The sequence below is a fragment of the Neomonachus schauinslandi genome, chromosome 2, assembly GCF_002201575.2.
Source record: "Neomonachus schauinslandi chromosome 2, ASM220157v2, whole genome shotgun sequence".
Taxonomy (NCBI): domain Eukaryota; kingdom Metazoa; phylum Chordata; class Mammalia; order Carnivora; family Phocidae; genus Neomonachus; species Neomonachus schauinslandi.
In genome coordinates this window covers 48,090,390-48,109,611 of record NC_058404.1, presented here as the reverse complement: position 1 = coordinate 48,109,611, position 19,222 = coordinate 48,090,390, and the positions used below count along the sequence as shown (strand labels likewise).

General features: G+C 45.2%; 1 protein-coding gene across 2 annotated transcripts in view; it reads right to left on the bottom strand.

The window, feature by feature from the left end:
* Positions 1 to 14,353: 14,353 nt before the first annotated feature.
* The window catches only part of DPYSL2 (dihydropyrimidinase like 2), a 137,754-nt gene continuing 132,885 nt past the window's right edge, over positions 14,354 to 19,222 (bottom strand). For both annotated transcript variants that reach the window (XM_044912564.1, XM_021699000.2), the window contains exons 12-14: positions 18,752 to 18,931; positions 17,740 to 17,905; positions 14,354 to 17,324 (exon numbers count right to left, since the gene is read on the bottom strand). In XM_044912564.1, coding sequence (XP_044768499.1) covers positions 17,233 to 17,324; positions 17,740 to 17,905; positions 18,752 to 18,931 — 438 coding nt within the window. In that variant the 3' untranslated portion in view covers positions 14,354 to 17,232. The remainder of the gene's footprint in view (positions 17,325 to 17,739; positions 17,906 to 18,751; positions 18,932 to 19,222) is intronic.

Genomic DNA, 19,222 nt, shown 5'->3' with positions numbered 1-19,222 from the left:
TCGGCAGGAAACCTGCTTCTCCCTCTCCCACTCCCCCTGCTCCTGTTCCCTCTCTCACTGTGTCTCTCTCTGTCAAAATAAATAAATAAAATCTTTAAAAAATAATAATAATTATACTAAGAGTAAGAAGCCAGGTAAAATGAATCATACATACTATAGGGTTCCATTTATATGAAATTCTAGAAAATGCAAATTAGCTGCTAGTGACAGAAAGCAGATCAACAGTTGCCTGGGGTTAGGGATGGAAAGCAGGGCGGATTTACACGGGCACAATGAAACACAGGGCCATATGCTCATTATCTTTATTCTGCTGTTGGTGTCATACAAGTATACAGGTGTCCAAACATCAAATTGGTCACTTTAAATATGTATAGTTTAGTATATTTCAATTATATCTCAATGAAGCTGTTAAAGAACTAACAGACTTTTTAAATATTTTTAAAAAGCAAATGATGAATGGGGCACATGGGTGTCTCAGTTGGTTAAGCAGCCGACTGTTGGTTTTGGCTCAGGTCATGATCTCAGGGTCCTGGGATTGAGCCCCACATCAGGCTCCATGCTCAGCAGGGGTCTGCCCGAGTTTCTCTCTCTCCCTCTGCCGCCCCCTGCCCCCCCGATCATACACACACACTCTCTCTCTCTCAAATAAATAAATAAATAAGTCTTTTTTTTTAAAAAGCAAATGACGAATTAAGGAGATATTTGCAAATACATTACAGAGAAAGTGTAAATATCTGTATACAAAGACTTCATACAAATCGATGGAAATAATAAACATATAAATTTTAAATGGACAAATGACATGAATATGCAATTTACAAAGAATAAGCACAAATATAAATAATAAATATAAACATAAGAAAATGAAGTAAGTATAAGGAACAGTAATCAAAGAACTATAAATAGCACAAAAAATAGAATTCTCTTGCCTATCCAATTGGCAAATACTATTTTTAAACTTAGTATATTCGGTGTTAGTGAGGATGTGAGGGAACTCAGGTAAACACTTTCTGAAGGTCATTTTGACAATGCATATCACAGTCTTAAAATGGGCATACCTTTTGACTAAAGAATTTGGTTCCTAGTAATTTGTACTAAGGCTAAAATCATGAATGAATGCAAAGATCTATCTGCAAGTGTGTTCGTTAAAGAATGAGTTATAACAGGAGCGCCTGGGTGGCTCAGTCGGTTAAGCTGCTGCCTTCGGCTCAGGTCATGATCCCGGGGTCCTGGGATTGAGCCCCGCATTGGGCTCCCCGCTCAGCGGGAAGCCTGCTTCTCCCTGTCGCTCTGCCTGTCTCTCTGCCTACTTGTTCTCTCTCTCTCTCTGTCAAATAAATGAATAAAATCTTTAAAAAAAAAAAAGAATGAGTTATAACAGAAAAGAATGAAAATCAACAACAAGAACAGGGGATTGGTCAAATACATTATACTTTTTTAGAACAGAGTACTAACCGGCCATTAAAAATGACATTACTAGGGACACCCAACTCCTATAGTGTCCTATAGCTGACAACACTGCTGAAAACAAGCCACCCCCAACAGAAAGACCACCTTACTTAATGGGGGGACTTGAGACTTTGGCCCCTAGTAATCAGCTTTTCTAGCGACTCCTGTTAATTCTCCACACCACTTTGTATTAACACGTAACTCTCCAAACTTAGAGTCATCCACTGGTCTCCTCACAGACAGAACACAGCCCGTCTCCATATATAGTGGGCTGGGTGCTTGTTTAGGAATGGGCTGTGCCCGGGTGCCTGGGTGGCTCAGTTGGTTAAGCAACTGCCTTCGGCTCAGGTCATGGTCCCAGAGTCCTGGGATCGAGTCCTACATCGGGCTCCCGGCTCAGCGGGGAGCCTGCTTCTCCCTCTGACCCTCTCCCCTCTCATGCTATTTCTCTCTCTCTCAAATAAATAAATAAATAAATAAAATCTTTAAAAAAAAAAAGAAAAGAAAAGGAATGGGCTGTGCCCTGACTTAGACGTTGCGTTGGGTTCTCTGTTTCCAGTGTTCAGAGGCTTGCTCTTGCAGAGCTGCTACACTGCTGCCATCTAATGGGGAAATTGTGCAACTTGCCAGAGTGGAGTTCTTGATACCCTTCATTCCAAACTCCTCACCAAATATTTTGTCAACTGAGACTGTCATGTCTTCAGCCGGGCATCCAGGAAGAAAAGGGCGTGGCGAGGGCAGACAGGACTCCATATGAAAGTGGAATTAAGCATTTAAAGGCAACCAGGTGAAAGACTGTTCTTCTAAGTAAGGACCAGAAGGACAGGATGGCATTCTGGAATGAGTGGAGGCTGAGCGGCAGGGTGGAGTGTGGAGAAGATGAAGAAGTGGGAATGAGAAACAGAAAGGGCATTAATAATTCCAATGGGGTAATCCTTTGTGAAAATTATAGTGTTTCAATAAGTGTCAGGTTTGCAAATGGATTACTAAGAACTGACAAATATTTCTTGGGGAATACAGAAGGACCAGAGGAACAGGACATCTGGTCACGTTGGTCCTAACACAGTTACATAAAAAGCTCAAGTTCAAGCATCAGATTAGTATCCTTGGAGATGAACTGGGCCTGAGGTATAGATACAATGGGCCTGGGGGTCTCTGCTCTGCAGGAGCAGACGTCCCCATTTTTGTCTTTCTTCCATTTTCATTGTTTAAGACTCATTAATTCCTTGTGAAATCTTTCCCTTTCCCTCAATTAGTACATTCTCCTGATTGTGTATCTTGTGGCTTATAGTTCTGTTGCAACACTAATCTGAATTTTGTTTACAAGTCTGCCTTCTTCTCTAGAACGAAACCTCATTTGATCCATTTGCTGTTGTATTGGGCATGCCCCCAGGCCCCTGGGTCTGGTACAGGTCTACCTCTCCACAAACTGTGCACTGGAGGTGAGTATAATACACACTACACTGCCCTCTTCTCTCTGCCCAGTGAGCCCCCAGTGAGGGGAATTTACGGATGCAGCACTGAGGACAATTGTGTCAAGAGCTGAGGCCCATAACCTAGAGAGCTCTGAGATGCGGCTGGGATCCATGGAGTCTGGCACAAAGAACTACAACGCTTTGGAATCACTTTCCCATTTTTCTTTAAATGAAAGCGATAAGAGTATCACATGGTGGAGAGGCACTTGGGCCTTGCAAATAATCTTTAAATAATCTGAGAGTAGTGACATCAACAGCATTTTCCACTCCTCTTCTGCTCCTATCACCCTGCTTTTCCTTCGGAGAACTCTCTCGTCCCTGGTGTGGCAGAGATCATACTCTGTGTTAAGCGAACTATGACACTGTCCGCCTGGACACACAGGAAGCCTGTATTTCCCAAGCTCCTTGCATGGAGGTGGGTCCTAAGATGAGTTCTGGCCAATGGAATGCAAGCAAAATGCCGCGCATGTGTCCAGGCCTGACCTAAAAATCTCTCTCTCTCTTCTGGCAGGTCATGTGCTAAGGATGGTGATTTCAGAAAACTAAAGGAGCCAGGGTCCCCATGAAATCAGGAACCAGGGTCCCTTAGAAGAAAGACACACAGGAAAGCCAATGTTTCTGCCGTGGAACAGCCATGTTGGAATTTGCATGAATTGGGATGAAAATGAACAGTGGCTGAGTTAGCCACTGAAATTTGAAGGTTGTTTGTTCTAAAAAGCCTACAATCCACTTGAGAGATAATACAGGCACCTTAAAAAGAAAATGACAGTAACAGCAAGCACTTTACATAGTGCTTATGATGAATCTGGCATTGTCCTAAGCACTTCACATATACTAACTTCTCCAGTCCTCACTGTGAACTTCCAAGGTGGGAAATACTGATTATCCTTAATTTTCAGATGAGGAAGCTGGGGCTCAGAGTGCTTAAGTCACTTGTTCAAGAGCACACAGCTAGTAAGCGGCAGGTCTGGGATCTGAACCCAGATTAGTAAGGCTCCAGAGTCTATGTTCCTAAATAGCATGCTGGCTGCTTTACAAGACAGTTCAAGGGACCTTTATTCGGCATCTGCCTGTGCAAGAAACCGTGCTAAATGCTATGGGGGGCGATGCATAAAGCATGTCTCTATCATTAAAAAGCTTACATATAAGATAAAACTGAGAAGCATCTACTGAGGAGTACTGAGTATCGAGCACTGAGTACTGAGGATCAGTAGCGTAAGAGGCCAAAGAACGGAGCACTGACGGTGCAGTGAGTGTAGCAAGAACCTATTGAGCTCGTGGTGGGCACAAGCGAGCTCTCACACGCCGGCACATTCAAGCCTCACAACCGCCGTATGAAGTGTGTACTGTTTTTGTCCCCATCCTACAAAGGAGGAAACCTGCACAGACTTTCAGTGCCTCGCCCACGCACTCAGCGGGGAGATGGCTAGGCTGGGATTCGCACCCACACAGCCTGGCTGCAGAGCCCCCGTGCCTACCCACTAGTCTGTCGCCTCTCGTGACTCAGCAAAAAAGAGCCCAGGATGAGACTCACAGATATCAAATTTTGCCATTTGCAGGAATAGGGAGCTGGGCTCATTATTGAGCTTCCTTTAGCCTCAGTTTCATCATTCATGAAACGAAGCTAACGATGTCTCCTCCACTCACTAAATTGTATTTAGGGCTAGGATCATCGATATTATTATTATCACTGGTATTGTCATTAGATACGGAGGCAAACAAAAGAATAGAGAAGGATGGTGTTTCAGGCAAGCGCGCTGAGGTAGAACTCACAAGTATGTATAATAACCCTGCCACAAAATGTCTTGGGAGGTCTGTTAGTTATAAGAAAGAACTCAATCTTACTGAGTCAGCTAATTGTAAATACACCTGGTGGGAAAGTTTCTTTATTGTGTTATCAGAAACCTTCCCATCAATGCCAGTTTTCCTGGCTTGCTCCCACGAATCTCTCCCCCACCGTCCCTCTGCAACCTTCCTTCCCTACCTTCTAACTTTGGGTCATTAGCTTTATCCTGTTCTCCTCCCTGTGTGTGAGCCAGCAAGTCCCACTGAGCAACATCTTTTATATCATTGGCTATGGATTTTTACATTCTTCAGAGACAAGTACCTGTATAAAGGCAGGGGGAAAAGCTCAGCTTCTCCTGCTGAAATGGATCACCTCTCATTAGCGTAACTCCAAAGCATTACTTGCTAACAGGTCCCCTTCACACCAGGGATGAAGACGGGATGGGACAAAGGAAGTGAAAGGGACAGGCATGTTTGGAAAATAATAATGAGAGTAGTCTGGCCGAAGCAGAGATTTCATTTGGGTAATGTGAAGAATTCAGTGAAATAAAGCCTTAGAAATACCAAGTTCAAATTAGCATATGAGACCTGGGGAGGAGAAACTTTTTTTTTCCTTCAACCAAAGTAGCTCCTGTTAAGTCGACTCATGTACCAGCCAACCTCAGTACTGAGTCTGTACCTGGTGGGATTTATTGTGCAATTAATTGTATAGTTTCATCCAAATATTTTCCCAGACATTCTGCTTTCTAAAGTAAGCAGCTGTTCCTGGCTGGGGAAAACCAGTCAAAAATGTAAATCAAGTCAGGAAAAGGTCTATGAGAAAAGACACAAAGGACACTGGATAGACTCGCCTTGGCTTTCTTTCTCCTTTTCTCTTCTGCAGCATCTAAGCCTGGGTCTTGCCAACTTCTTTAAAATGTAGCCAAAGGAACATGTCTATCTGGCCCTTGAATGAGGGGGTGTTTAACTCAATTAAGTCCAGAAAAATTTTGAGTAATTTTTATGAGCCAGCTGTGATAAAATGAAGAATATAAATAGAAATAAGGAGTTTAATAAAAAATAATGGAGCTTAATAATAGGAGCTTAATAAAAAATGGGCAAATGATTTAAACAGCCATTTTACAATATCTCTAGATGGTAAAAATGTAAAAGTCTGATCATTTCAAGTGTTTTTGAGTATGTAGAGCCACGGGAGTTCTCATATATAGCCAGCCCGTGTGATGATGGTACAACCACTTTGGAAAATAGTTCAGCAATTTCTTAGAAAATTAAACACGCACCTACATTATGAACCAAAATTCCACTCCTAAGTATCTCTACTAAAACATATGAAAACATATGTCCACAAAAGTCAGTATAAAATGCACAGCAGCTTTATTCACAATAGCCAGAAACTAGAAACAACCCAAACATCCATCCCCTGGTTAATGGGCAAATTGTGGTATTTTCATACAATGGAATGCTTCTTACCAATACAAAAGGAAGGGTTGTTGAATCTCATGAACATCATACTGGGAAAAAAAGCTGGACACAAAAGAGTACATACTTTATGATTTGATGTATATGAAATTCTAGAACAGGCAAAACTAAACTATGATGTTAGAAAGCAGAAGACTGGTTGCCCCGGGTTGGGGCCGGGGTTGTTGTGGCAAAGACTGACTAGAAAAACATACAAGGAAACTTTCTGGGTGATGGAAATATACTTCACTGGGGCATTGGTTCCATGGGGGTATACATCTAGAAAAATCAAGAATTGTACACCTAAAACCTGTACCATCTTTTGTCTCTATACTTCAGTCAAGAGAAGTTAAACAAAAAAAATACAAATGGATGCAATAAAACCACTTAAGAGATTCTTTAGTTATCTAGGAAAATAATAATGGTGGTTGAGACTAAGGCAATAGAGCAGAGGGAAGATAATAGGAATAGATATGAGACTGTGCATTTGAGAGATACTGAAGAGGTGGAATCAACAGACCTTGGGCACAGTTATGTAGGATGGGTGAAGGATGACTAGGAATTGAAGGTTTAGATTCTTGGTTTAAAACTTGTGTTTCAATTCCGTGAGACATGGAAGTTGAAACAGATTTGTAAAGGAAAGAAGACAGAGAACTCTATATTTTTCACACGTGCTTGAGATGACCATAAACTATACAAGCAAGGTTTGAGTAAGAGTTGGATTATATGGGTTTGACTGGGAAGAGAAGTCATCATCCCAGGACCTCTTGGGAATCATTATCATATAGATAGAAAGGGAACTGTGGAAGAATAGATTGCCTAGGGAGAGAATGTAGGGTGAAGTGAAATAAAAGAGCCATTGTGACAGAGCCTTGAAAGATTCTTTTTTTTTTTAAAGATTTTATTTATTTATTTGACAGAGAGAGGCACAGTGAGAGAGGGAACACAAGCAGGGGGAGTGGGAGAGGGAGAAGCAGGCTTCCCGCCGAGCAGGGAGCCCGATGCGGGGCTCGATCCCAGGACCCTGGGATCATGACCTGAGCCGAAGGCAGACGCTTAACGACTGAGCCACCCAGGTGCCCCAGAGCCTTGAAAGATTCTAAATACCAGGTCAAGTGGTAAAGAAATGGCTGGCAAAGAATACTGAATAATGGCTGGAGAGATAGAAAGAAAATAAGGCAAATGAAATGAGAGTTAAAGAAAGAAAGGAGAAGTCAATTGCACCAAGTGCTTCCAAGAGGTCAGATAGGATAAAGATGGAAAATCTGCCTTGAATTTAGTAACAAGGAGGTCATTTTGTGGTCCGGTCAGGATTTGAATAGGTTAAGGAGTAAATGGGATGTGGAAAAATGGATCCAGTGAACCAGACACCTCATCTGAGAAAGTTGGCTCTGAAGAGGGGAGGAAGAAGACAGTGGTATCAGAATGGAAATGTAGAGTTAGGGGAGGGATTTATTAAAGATATTTGAGCATGCTTTGATGTTGATAAAATTAGCCAGGAGAGAGAGAGATTGAAAATATAGATAAAATTTTCTGAGAAGGTGGGCACAGTTAGCACGGGGAGAGGGCCTGACTTAGATAAAATCTAAGGATGGGGACCACCATCCTTGCAGAGGCCCAAGGCCCTGGGGCCCCGCTGGAAGGGTGCCCACCCCCTTGTCCCAAACTCAGAACAGCACAAAGTGGATGTTCTAAAGGAACACTCAGCTGGGATTGGGAGGGAGCTCTTGGGTATGTCTCTCCATAGCCTAGAGCTGGGCCTGGGGGACCTCAGGAGCCCCCTCCAGTCTAGGCTGACTGGGAGGGCCCAGGCTGCCTGGTGCCCCTTTCCCACTTTGGGGGCCTTTTGATAATATATCTGTATATTTAAAATATATCTGTATATTTAAAAAAAAAGCACATAAGTTAGATAAAATGTGGGATTGGAGAGGAAGACAGGGTGAGTGGGGATAGCTACGATAGTTTTATTCATCTAGTAAAGAGATGTCAAAGAAGTTTCTGCTTGATGGTTTATATCTTCCTTGTGAAATGGGAGGAAAGAACATTTCCTGAGGGGTACATGGGAAAAAGGGGGACAGAGATTCAAGATATGGAAAGTAGGACACCAGCCTATAAATTAAAAAAAAAAAAAATTCCTGGAAAGTGTTCACAGGTCAGTGTTCAGTTGGAGTCAGTGACCAGGATTTTCTCATGATAGCAACCTGCCTTGTGTAATTTTCTCTAGCAGAATTCTGTGGTTCATGCCCAAGTTATAGAGCAGGATGGTTGGGTTCTTCTAGGGTTGTGGTTTGACAAAGAGGTTACCATGAAAAAGGACAAAGCGTCAAGGAATTAGAATACTGGCAAGAGAAGAATGAAATGATGTACCATGGAATCTAGGTAGGATACGGAAGGAAGACAGGAGGAAGCTGGTGGATAGAGAAGACAGATGGAATGAGGGACAGCGAGACTTGGTGCTGCCAAAGAGCAGGAGCGTTGGAAGTATTTGAATAGCAAGCCAAAAGGATCAGAGGATTGGCTAGAGACGAAATGTCTACAGTAGCAATTTCAGCAGAGTATTTTGGGGAAATTAAATGGCCCAGGGAGTAGGTAGCTAAGGTAGAGTGGAGAATGGATCATACAACTGAAGGTCTAGCATACTAGATGGGCCATCTCCGTGGATGTTGAAGTAACTCCTACTGATGACAGGAGTTGTGGTAGAGGGCAAAGCTACACCATGGTTTGATGCCAAAGTCTTCCATAAATGAGAAGTGTCTCTCAATCAGTAGATTACAGCAGTGAGCAGGGTGTGAGAGCAGTAGAGCCAAATGGCAGAGGATGGAGGAAGTATAGAGGCTTGAGAGCACGTCAACCCCCTACCATCCTGGAGAATGTGGGGAGTGAGATACAGAGGAACTTCCACTTGAGAAGACTAAGGATGTAATTTTGTCCAAGAACCAGGATTTCTTTTTAAAATCAAAGCTGTAGAGGAGAATTTTCAGTGAGGCTGGGAGTTTATTGAATTATATGAGTGAGTTTGTTGGTCATGAAGCACATAAGTAGATTTTGAGAGTGGGAGGTTTGGTCAAGGGGAGGAAGCACAGAAGAGGACAGATGCCCAGGACAACACGTGGGTGACAAGTGAGAAAAGAATGGAAAGCTAGGTGTCCCCTGAGAATCTAGCAGTGGCCTAGAGGGAGGCCATGCTGCTGGGGGGTGGGTCATGAATTCTCGTTCCTCACGATCTGGCACATAGCATGGATGCCAGGGAGCAACTAAGCAATTGTCAGGAGATCCTTCACCCCGAAGCGGTTGTCCTTGCCCTCTGAGGTTGATGCTCTGGATCAAGACAGAGCGGTACAGGGGCTGCTGGCTGGCAGGGTTGCTGTGGTCAGGAATCCAGAATTGGGTTTGTTCAACAGGTACAATTCGAGGACATGGGTTCAAAGAAATTGAGGGAACTAATAAGAGAGTTCAAGTGCCTGCCATGGGGTCCTGGTGAGTTGCTAGGGGGAGACTAACAGCCAGAGGACAACCAAGTCACAAGACTGAAGGTGTATGACATTAAAACATGGGTGTAGTGGGAATAGATGAGTGGGAATGCTGGTCAGAGTGGAAGATAAAGCTGGGGGCCCATCTCCCTACATCTAGGCAGGACACCCACAGTCCATCCCAGCAGACAGCTAACCCCCTCTTTGTTCTCTTGAGAAACAAGGCAGTCCTTGATTCCATTCCGTGCTTTCTCACCTAACACTTAAATAAGTAAGAAAAGATAAAAGGTGATTGTCTCCAGCAGAGGGAGTGCAACACCATGGATAAGAAGACTTGTAATAGGCTTATTGCGTACTCAGAGGACTTTTGAAAGACTGAGGGATAAAAATGGTGACCGTTTGGAGTGATAGGAAAAATCAAGGGGAATAACCACCAGAAACGGAAAGCCGCAGTGTAAAGTCCACCGTTCATCTAGTCTTCTCTGAAGAGGGATCAACCCTTAAGAGCTGTGAACAGCATACAAGTTCCCCCCTTCTGCCCCCTTCTTCCCTGAGGCGCCTACACTTGAGTCCCATCGAGGGTCCCTGGTGTCCCCACAGTTGTAAGATAAAGCTGGAAATAGTTGGTCCCCAGCAAGGTCATTGCTGGAAGAGTATGGGCCACATCTCTCTGACCTCCACCCCACGCCCAACTCACGCAGCAGGTTTCCAAATAGTTCTATGTTATAGGATGAAGTTTATGAGGATGAGGACTGTTTGCGTAACTACAGCACAGACAAAGCTTAGCTGCCAAAACTAATCACATAAACATCTTAATGCAATACATTATTTGAACCATAAGACTTTATGTGCTATCGTGTTTGGTCTTCAGTCCTCCCAGAATTCCTTCCCCTCGTGAGTCTCTCATGCTCTGTCCATCCTTCAAGGCCCCAAGCCCTGAGTGGAGGCCACATCCCTCAATACTAAAGGTGGCATGTGCTGCCCTCGTCCTGACCGCACCAGCCCTATCTTGATATCCAACCTTCAAAAACAACAATGCATTTGTGTGTCTAGGTCCCTTTGCTCCTTTTCAAAGTACTTTTCTTTTTTTCAAACTCATGACCCTGAGATCAAGACCTCTGAGTTGAGACAAAGAGTCAGATGCTCAACCAACTGAGCCACGCAGGTGCCCCTCAAAGTATTTTCAATAGACATTACTTTTGAGGCACCTGGGTGGCTCAGTCAGTTGAGTGTCTGCCTTCAGCTCAGGTCATGATTCCGGGGTCCTGGGATCAAGCCCCGCATCGGGCTCCCCGCTCAGTGGGGAGCCTGCTTCTCCCTCTTGCACTCCCCCCTGCTTGTGTTCCCTCTCTCTCAAATAATTAAATAAAATCTTTCTTTTTTAAAAATTTTTTTATTGTTATGTTAATCCCCATACATTACATCATTAGTTTTAGATGTAGTGTTCCATGATTCATTGTTTGTGCATAACACCCAGTGCTCCATGCAGAACGTGCCCTCCTCAATACCCATCACCAGGCTAACCCATCCTCCCACCCCCCTCCCCTCTAGAACCCTCAGTTTGTTTCTCAGAGTCCATCGTCTCTTATGGTTCGTCTACCGCTCCGATTTCCCCCCCTTCATTCTTCCCCTCCCGCTATCTTCTTTTTTTTTTTTTAATATTTTTTTATTTATTTGACAGAGAGAGAGACACAGCGAGAGGGAACACAAGCAGGGGGAGTGGGAGAGGGAGAAGCAGACTCCCTGTGGAGCAGGGGTCCCGATGCGGGGCTCGATCCCAGGACTCCGGGATCATGACCTGAGCTGAAGGCAGACGCTTAACGACTGAGCCACTCAGGCGCCCCTTAAATAAAATCTTTCAAAAAAAAAATAGACATTACTTTTTTCTTTCCACATTCTTATAAAAATTAATTATATATATGTACATGTGTGTGTATACATGATTTGTAATTTTTCACCAAATCGATACAATTTCCCCAAATCTTCTGTATAAAACTCAACTATACTCAAATTATTATTGTTTTCCTTTACACTTGGTGCCCTCCTCCAAACCATTTTTCTCCTAGCTCCTAGTGTATTTTGTAGGCCTCTCCTTTCTCTTACCTAGAGCCCACATGTCTCCAAATCTGTGTCGGCTGCATGAGATCGTCGTGCTCTTTCTCGCCAAGCGCTCGCCTGTCCACAATTTCCCTCCATGAGTCTGCCTAACTGCCTGCCCGGGCTTATTCTCTGCCATTTTCCACCTTCTCCCTTTCCCACGTGCTTCTAAGCAGGAACTTTCTCATAAGAAATAGTAAAACAATAGTGATGAAGAACATGGGCACTGACCCCAGACCAGAGGGGTTCAAAGCCCAGCTCTGAGCAAGTTGTTTAACACTCTGCTTCTGTCTCGTCCCCTGTCCCCAGGTGCCATCTCCTGGGCTGCTGCAAAGCCTAACTGCGCTAACATGCCTTTAGAAGAGAGCCTGGCATGTAGTAATAAGTGCTAGCTACGGTCAGCGGGGCGTTAGCCAACAGATTGTTTTGTCTGACAATTGACACCATCTCTGGTGTGGCATGGTTCTGCAGTCTCTGCGCTCAACCACAGACCTCTGCCGTCACGAGTCATCTGCTAATCTAGTTCTATTTTAGGACAGACACTGAGGATACTGTTTCCAGCAGCTTCCTATTACTCTTTCGCAATCCTCTGCTCTGCACCACATCTGATTTATGGCTCGTCCTTTCCAATTTGGTCCTAAAACTGAGAGTTAGGTTGAGTAGATAACATCACATCTCTATCTTGCAGAAAGGGTAAATGAGGCCAATAGAAGCTTTCCGAAAGATGCAGACCTCATCAGTGGCACCATCCAAACTTATCCCCACCTCAATTGATGAGAAAAGAATAAATCTGCCTTTTCTTACGTGTGCTATAGAAACTTGCCAGAGAATATTACCTTCAATTCACAGCTACACAGGACAGAAACCCTTCCTGAAGGGGCTGCATTCCACTTGCCTTCCCTAGATGCTTTAAAATCTGTCTTTGGAGGGGCACCTGGGTGGCTCAGTCAGTTAAGCCTCCGACTCTTGATTTCGGCTCAGGTCAGGATCTCAGGGTGGGAAGATCGGGCCCTGCGTCAGGCTCCCCGCTCAGTGCGGAGTGTGCTTCTTTCACTCTCCCTCTTTCTTTCGGCCCCTCCCCTCCACTTGTGCTCTCTCTCTCTCCAAAATAAATAAATAAATCTTTAAAATAATAATAAAATCTTTGTATTAAATCACACCGCTGAAGAGTTCTCTACCTGGTTCCATGGTCTAGCCATGTGGCGCCCATAGGACTTTCTCTTTAGGGCACCTGCTCTCTGGCTTCCCTGCAATTGCCCGCTCAGATGGACCCACGCCTTCTCCCAGCACCTACTTGGGCCTCTCCCAGAGGGCAAACCTCACAGCCGGGGAGGACAGTCTTGGGGCGGCTGTTTGCTAGGGGTTGGGAAGATCTCCTGGGACATGGGGCTGAGCTGTCCACAGGCATGAGCAGGAGGCTTTCGTGATGTGGATGAAGCCAGGTGGGAAAGGAGCATGGGCTGTGGGCCTGGGATTTCCCTTCTTGTCACAGGTCCTCTGTAAAGCTTAGGGTGAGCCTTTTTGCCTCCGTCTCCTGGACAAATTTGATTTTCCTAGCTCACGGTGATCTGTCACCTCATACAGTGAGGGCAGTAGCCAACCCTAGACACACAACACTGATTACAGGGGTCGCCAGGACTTGCCAGTAGAGCTGAGGGCGGGAAACCTGTTTTTCTTCTGAAGGACTAGTGTATAAATGTTTTGTGGTCTTCCGGCCACATCTCCCTTTTTTTGTATTTGCTGTTAGAACACTCAGAGCTCCCTCCCAAGTGTACAACTTCATGGCGGGGGTGTGGTATGAACCCCACTCAGGCCTTATCTTATTTTCCCTTAACTCAAACACTCTAGTTTATAAAGCTTGGTATGGTGTATATATTTTTGTAAACCACCTCATATCCTGTTTGGACAGGGCTGGATAGAAAACAAAGAGAAAGGAAGAAAGATTTCATCAATTGCAGGATGGACCTGAGGAGCCCCAAGCACACATTTTCTTCAGTGTCTTCAGACCCAATATACCAGTGTCAGTTAACAAGGTAACTATGGGAACCTAGCAACCAGCCTGCTGGGGTTGGCGTGGCTCACCCCACCCCCCAATGTGCATTCCTGGCACTTGCTCTGGGGGTAGAGAAACATGTACTGCTTTACTGCAAGCTTACTTGACTGGGCCTTGGATGCAAGTCAACCCCAGTCTCTTATCTTGTATGCCCCTTGTAGCTTTAAGATTTTTCCAGGGTGAACCAGCTCTACCAACGCAGAGAGCACAGAGGTCACCACACCAACCTATATCGTACCCCCACCCCACCCCACCCCCAGATTCCCACTTCCAAACTTGTGCTTGCAGCTTGATTCTAGAAGATCTCACACCCTCTCTAGGGTAGAGTCTCTGAATGTCTCACACTCAGCTCTGCCATACAGAGTTCTGTTCGGCATTAGACCTCAGTGGCCTGGACATAAGCTCAGAGCTGCCTACAAGTTTACAACATGCAGTGAAAACTCTTAAATGGGTACCATCACCAAAGCCAGGCCAAAGACACCCGTGAATGCTTCCAGAAGGAAGGCTGCAGGCGGGCCGGGCCAAGCAACTGCCTCCTTGAACATCTCAACACAGACACACCCCTGAAACAACCACATTTTGCTTTATTAGGCGTTCCATGGTAATATAACACAGAGTTCTTAAGGAATAATAAACACGAGACTTTTTTTTACCATAATTATTTTGCCATTAAGACAGTGGTTACAAAAAAAAAAAAAAAAAAGGTACTCTCCTGGCTACACACATTATCAGCTTTAGCACTGAAAGTTCCTCCACTCATGGGTCACGATCACAATTCCAAGGATTAGAAACCACCTATTATTAAGTCCTACACTGTTTTAGAGCATCAAGTCACTGTAGTTATTCAGTTCGGAGACACTGTCCATTTATTTTAGCATTTACATATGACATTCATTTAACAGACACACAAAGCAAGCCAACAGGTAAACATGCTTACACAGCCTGCAGAAATCTTCAGGTTTTAAATCGTTTTAAGAAAACAATCAAAATAACCAAAATCACCATGACCTGGCACAGGAAAAACAGGAAGACTCAGTGAATACTAAAAGAGCTGCAAGTGTTTCTTAGAATTGAAACAAAAAAAAATTTTTTTTCCAACTTGTTCAAATTTCCTCTAAGTGCAGGTGAGAAAAAAAAAGCAAATATATTAAGTTAACCAATTATTCTTTAAAAGTGCAATTTACTTTTAAAATAACAAATAAACAACAACAACAAAAATAAACCCCAACCACAACCCCAAAGGCAAAATGTGTGGAGAGAGGAGTGTAATGATGTGACCTACTTTTCCATGTTATGCTTTACAAAAGCAGATTTGGTTCGATAAAAGCCTGCAAACGTTAACATTGCTTAAGAGAACCTGTAAACGCGTTTGGAAGGAAATGCAACACGAATCAGCAAAGACAGGGCCCGGCACGAAGGCAGCTAGCGGGAAGGGTCACAGAGACGAGGGCGGGGACGTGGACACAAGGTCACCTGTGGTCTCTACGGGGGCCACATGCTCGATTTGTAAGACCTCTCCCCACAACAGCTCTGACAGGACGTATCGCTCCTTCAACAGATTTTTCCCCTTACAAAGTAAAACAGACTCTAAATCGAATTTCCCAAAGATTTTCTGAGTTTAGAAGGCCTCCCTATACAGGAGACCCCCTCATCTGTGGTCTTGCTTTTCGAGGTTTCAGTTCTTTGCGGTCAACCGAAGTCCAGAAGCAGGTGCTCCTCGCTCTGACGTACTGTCAGAAGGTCAGCAGGAGCCCGCCGCTACGTCACAGTGCGTGTCATTCACGTCACATAGCCATCTTACCCGCTGACGTCATCACGAGAAGCGTGAGCACGGTATGATATTTTGAGAGAGACCATTCACATAACTTTTATCATAGTATATTGTTATAATTATTCTATGTTATTATTGTTGTTAACCTCCTACTGTGCCTAATTTATAAATTAAAGTGTATCACAAGTATGTATGGGAAAAAAAACAATATATATCAAGTTTAGTACTATTTGCGATTTCAGGTATCCACTGGGGGTCTTAGAATGTATCCCCCGTGTCGAGGTGCGGAATGATATCTTCCAAAATAACTGAACAAGAAAAAATATTTTTTGCCCCGAAGCAAGAAGCCCCAGCATGCTCTGGAATCCCAAAAGATACTTAGCTGGGAAACAGCAGGCCCCAGGGTCAGACTCCTACCAGCTCAACACTGAGCTGGTGGCTGGCTTGAGGCTGACTGGCTCACTTGGGTCATGGGGCTCAAGGTACAGATTTGATCGTGTCTTTCTTTAGCTAGTTAGCATTGCATGGAGGAAAAAACTTATGTCCTATAGCCTCAGGTTTCTGCAACATCTCAGTACTGTTTGAGGTTCTATTCTGAGCCCACAGGTGATAGTGTGGGTAGCTCAGCCCTTCGCTGCCCCTGGAAGGATCCCGAACTCAAACGCATATCCTGGTGTTGGATGGGTAGCACCAGTCGTGTCTGGACTAGGACAGCATATTACTATGGTTGCAATGACAAAGCTCAAACCCTTCCAGGCAGGTTCTTAAGACCACACTAGAACAGGAGACCTGGTCATCTGAGAAGACACGGGGGGACAGAGAGAAAAACATGGGTCTCAGAGACAAGGGCTGAAGGAAACACAAAGAAAGGGACAGACATGAAAATAGTCATGAATGAAAAAGCTAGAGCGAGAGAGAGAAAGCAGAAAAGATGTTAAGAAAGGAGAAGAGAATCCTCGAAAAATGTAATCTGCAGCAAAATCTAGGCCAAAAAGAAAACCTGCCCTTTATCAACAGTTGACCCAGAAGACGATGGAATGCAATGTGGACATTTTGGAGCCTCTCAGGAGGGACATGAGTTTGCCAACCACCCTGAACCAGCTCGATGGTTACATAATTGCATCATTAGGATGTCCAGTTCAAACCCCTTGTATTAATATTGAATTAGGCTTCCCAATTTAGTATGTTAAAACAAAACAAAACAAAACACTACTCTCCCCCCTCCCCTACCCACCCTCTCCCCAGACCCATGAAGAAAACTTTTAAAAATTTAAAAAGAAAAAGGCAGCTCTGGGCAATTCACTTTATCTCCCCCCCCCGCCTGCCCCCCCCATGAAAAGGAAGATGGTAACAAGTACAACAGAGGTTAGAGATGAAAAATGCCCTCGTTGTGATTTGCTTTGTTTTGCATGTCTGAGTGTTGGATGCAGTTCCGTGTATGGGGTTGGTGGATAGACCTGGGTGTGATATTCCTTAGATGTATAGGGAAGTGGGTGAGCAAAATCAGTGACTCCGGGTGAGGGACGGAGTGCAGGGCCCAAGAGGGAGCCCCATGAACTGGCTGCCCCACAGTAACTATCACAGGCTCTTAAAAAAAAAAAGTTAGGAAGGAAGTCTCAGAATGTCCTCAGGTGTCCCATTCCCCCATCCCCACGTAGGCTGCAACCCGGGCCTCTAGCCCAGGCTGGTGATGTTGGCACGGCCACCAGGGGGAGCCACAATGCGCTGGGTGGTGCGGCGGGGAATGTTGTCGTCAATCTGAGCACCTGGAGAGAAGACAGGGGTGGGGGTCAAAAACAGTCCGGCGAGTTCCCGCGAGGTCCCGCGAGGTCCCGCGAGGTCCCACGAGGTCCCGCTCTCAACCCAAACAGCACGGCCCAGGAGAAAAAGGGCCAGGCCCATTCTCTGTCCCTGTCTCAAAACCTCACTGCAAGTTTAAGCTACAAAAAAGGGGGCCGACCTAAAATAGCCAAAGAAATCAGTGACCCTGGAAAGCAGTCCTTGCAAAAGCTGGTGGAGTCCCTTACTTGAAAGAGTAGAACTGTATATAAAATAACACTGTTTCAGCTTGTGACTGACTGAGACTACATCCTGCCTCTACCCTCATTAGTCAGACTGAGTGGGGCCTACGCTGCGAGCACGGCCCTGCAGGACTGGGCCCTAAGCAAACCATAACCGTACCGGACAAGCTGAATCCAGACTGGTGCAGGTTCCGGACAGGTGGGGCCTGCTGCTTGGCAGGAGATGTCTTAGCCGAGGAGGCAGGAGTGACTGTCTTGGGTGTCACAGACACCTCGCACACGGGTCCGTCGTAAAGGCCACGAGGAACCCCTCTCAGCTCTGCCAGCTGCAAAACACAAGAGCCCCCTGATTCAGGCCATCTTCAGAGGGCGAGTCTCCCTGGCGACTCTCCAAAGGGGAGAAAACGGCGGTCAGGAAGGGCCTGTGAGATGTAGGGATAGAGGGCTTCCCTTATGGACACATACGGCAGGGACAGATGTCATCGAAGAGCCAGCCCCCACCGTTCCAGGCCACCGTTCCCCCAAGGGAGACCAAGGGTAGCTGGTTATGCTTCAAAAACTGACTAACGTCTCTTTCCATTGTCCCCCCCAGGGCACTTTAACTTACACCCAAGGCCAAAACTCCAAACACGTCATGAAGAGATTTGGTCTCACATTCAAGATCTGGCCCCCAACTTTCCTTTCAATCTCTCTCTCTCTGTAATTCCCTCACAGCTCCATCCATTCTCTGCCTCATAGTCCCCAAGCACCAGTGCCTTACCATGCCCTGAAAACACTCTACATCTTCCATGCTCATTCTAATTCCCTTGGCTCCCTTCTTTGACTTCTCAAACTCCTACCTAACCCTCAAAACCCAACTCAAAATGCCCTCTCCCCATGACACTTTCCCCTAAGACCCCACAGCAGTGGCTGCCTCCTCTGAACCTCACTGTACACGTCTCATCCCAGCACATACCACAGTCTTATTTCAATCTGGCTGGCTATGGACACACACCTGACTCATCCACTGGTATTCTGAACTCCAGAAATAAAAAAGATCATGTATCCCTTATTCCTGAGCCACCCCCTCCTCCATACCCATCTCAATATTCTAACTCAAAGTGCTTAGTCAGCATGTATGGAATTGAACTTAGCCCATAATAAAAACAGTTTGCAAGATCAAAGCTACTCACTCTGCTCCTCGCCTTGATACGCTTGTAAACAAAATCAGGGAAGGGCTTCCGGGGGATGTAGCGCCCAGAGCCTTCAGTGACATGAAGGGTGCCATCCTCCAGGACAATCTTCCCCTGGCTGATGACCACCAGTGGAGAGCCACGGCACTCCATGCCCTCGAAGATGTTGTACTCGAGAGACTAGGAAGAGAGAACACATAAACTTTAGCATACACCTTGCCCAAGATCTCGCAGACAAAAGCAAGGCCCAGAGATGAAGTCCCTGTCCCGACTGGCCACCCCAGCAGGCACTTAATCTCTGTCCCGATTTCCCTGTCTGGAATACGGAATCATCTTTTCCTGCCTCTCAAAAAACTGGGGGAAAAATACTTGAACAGAAAAACTGTGTGGAAAAAAAGCATGAGGGTTTGTAAATGCTACACAAACATAAAGGAAGTGATTCCCTGTATTAGCAGCGACTTTGTCCTCATT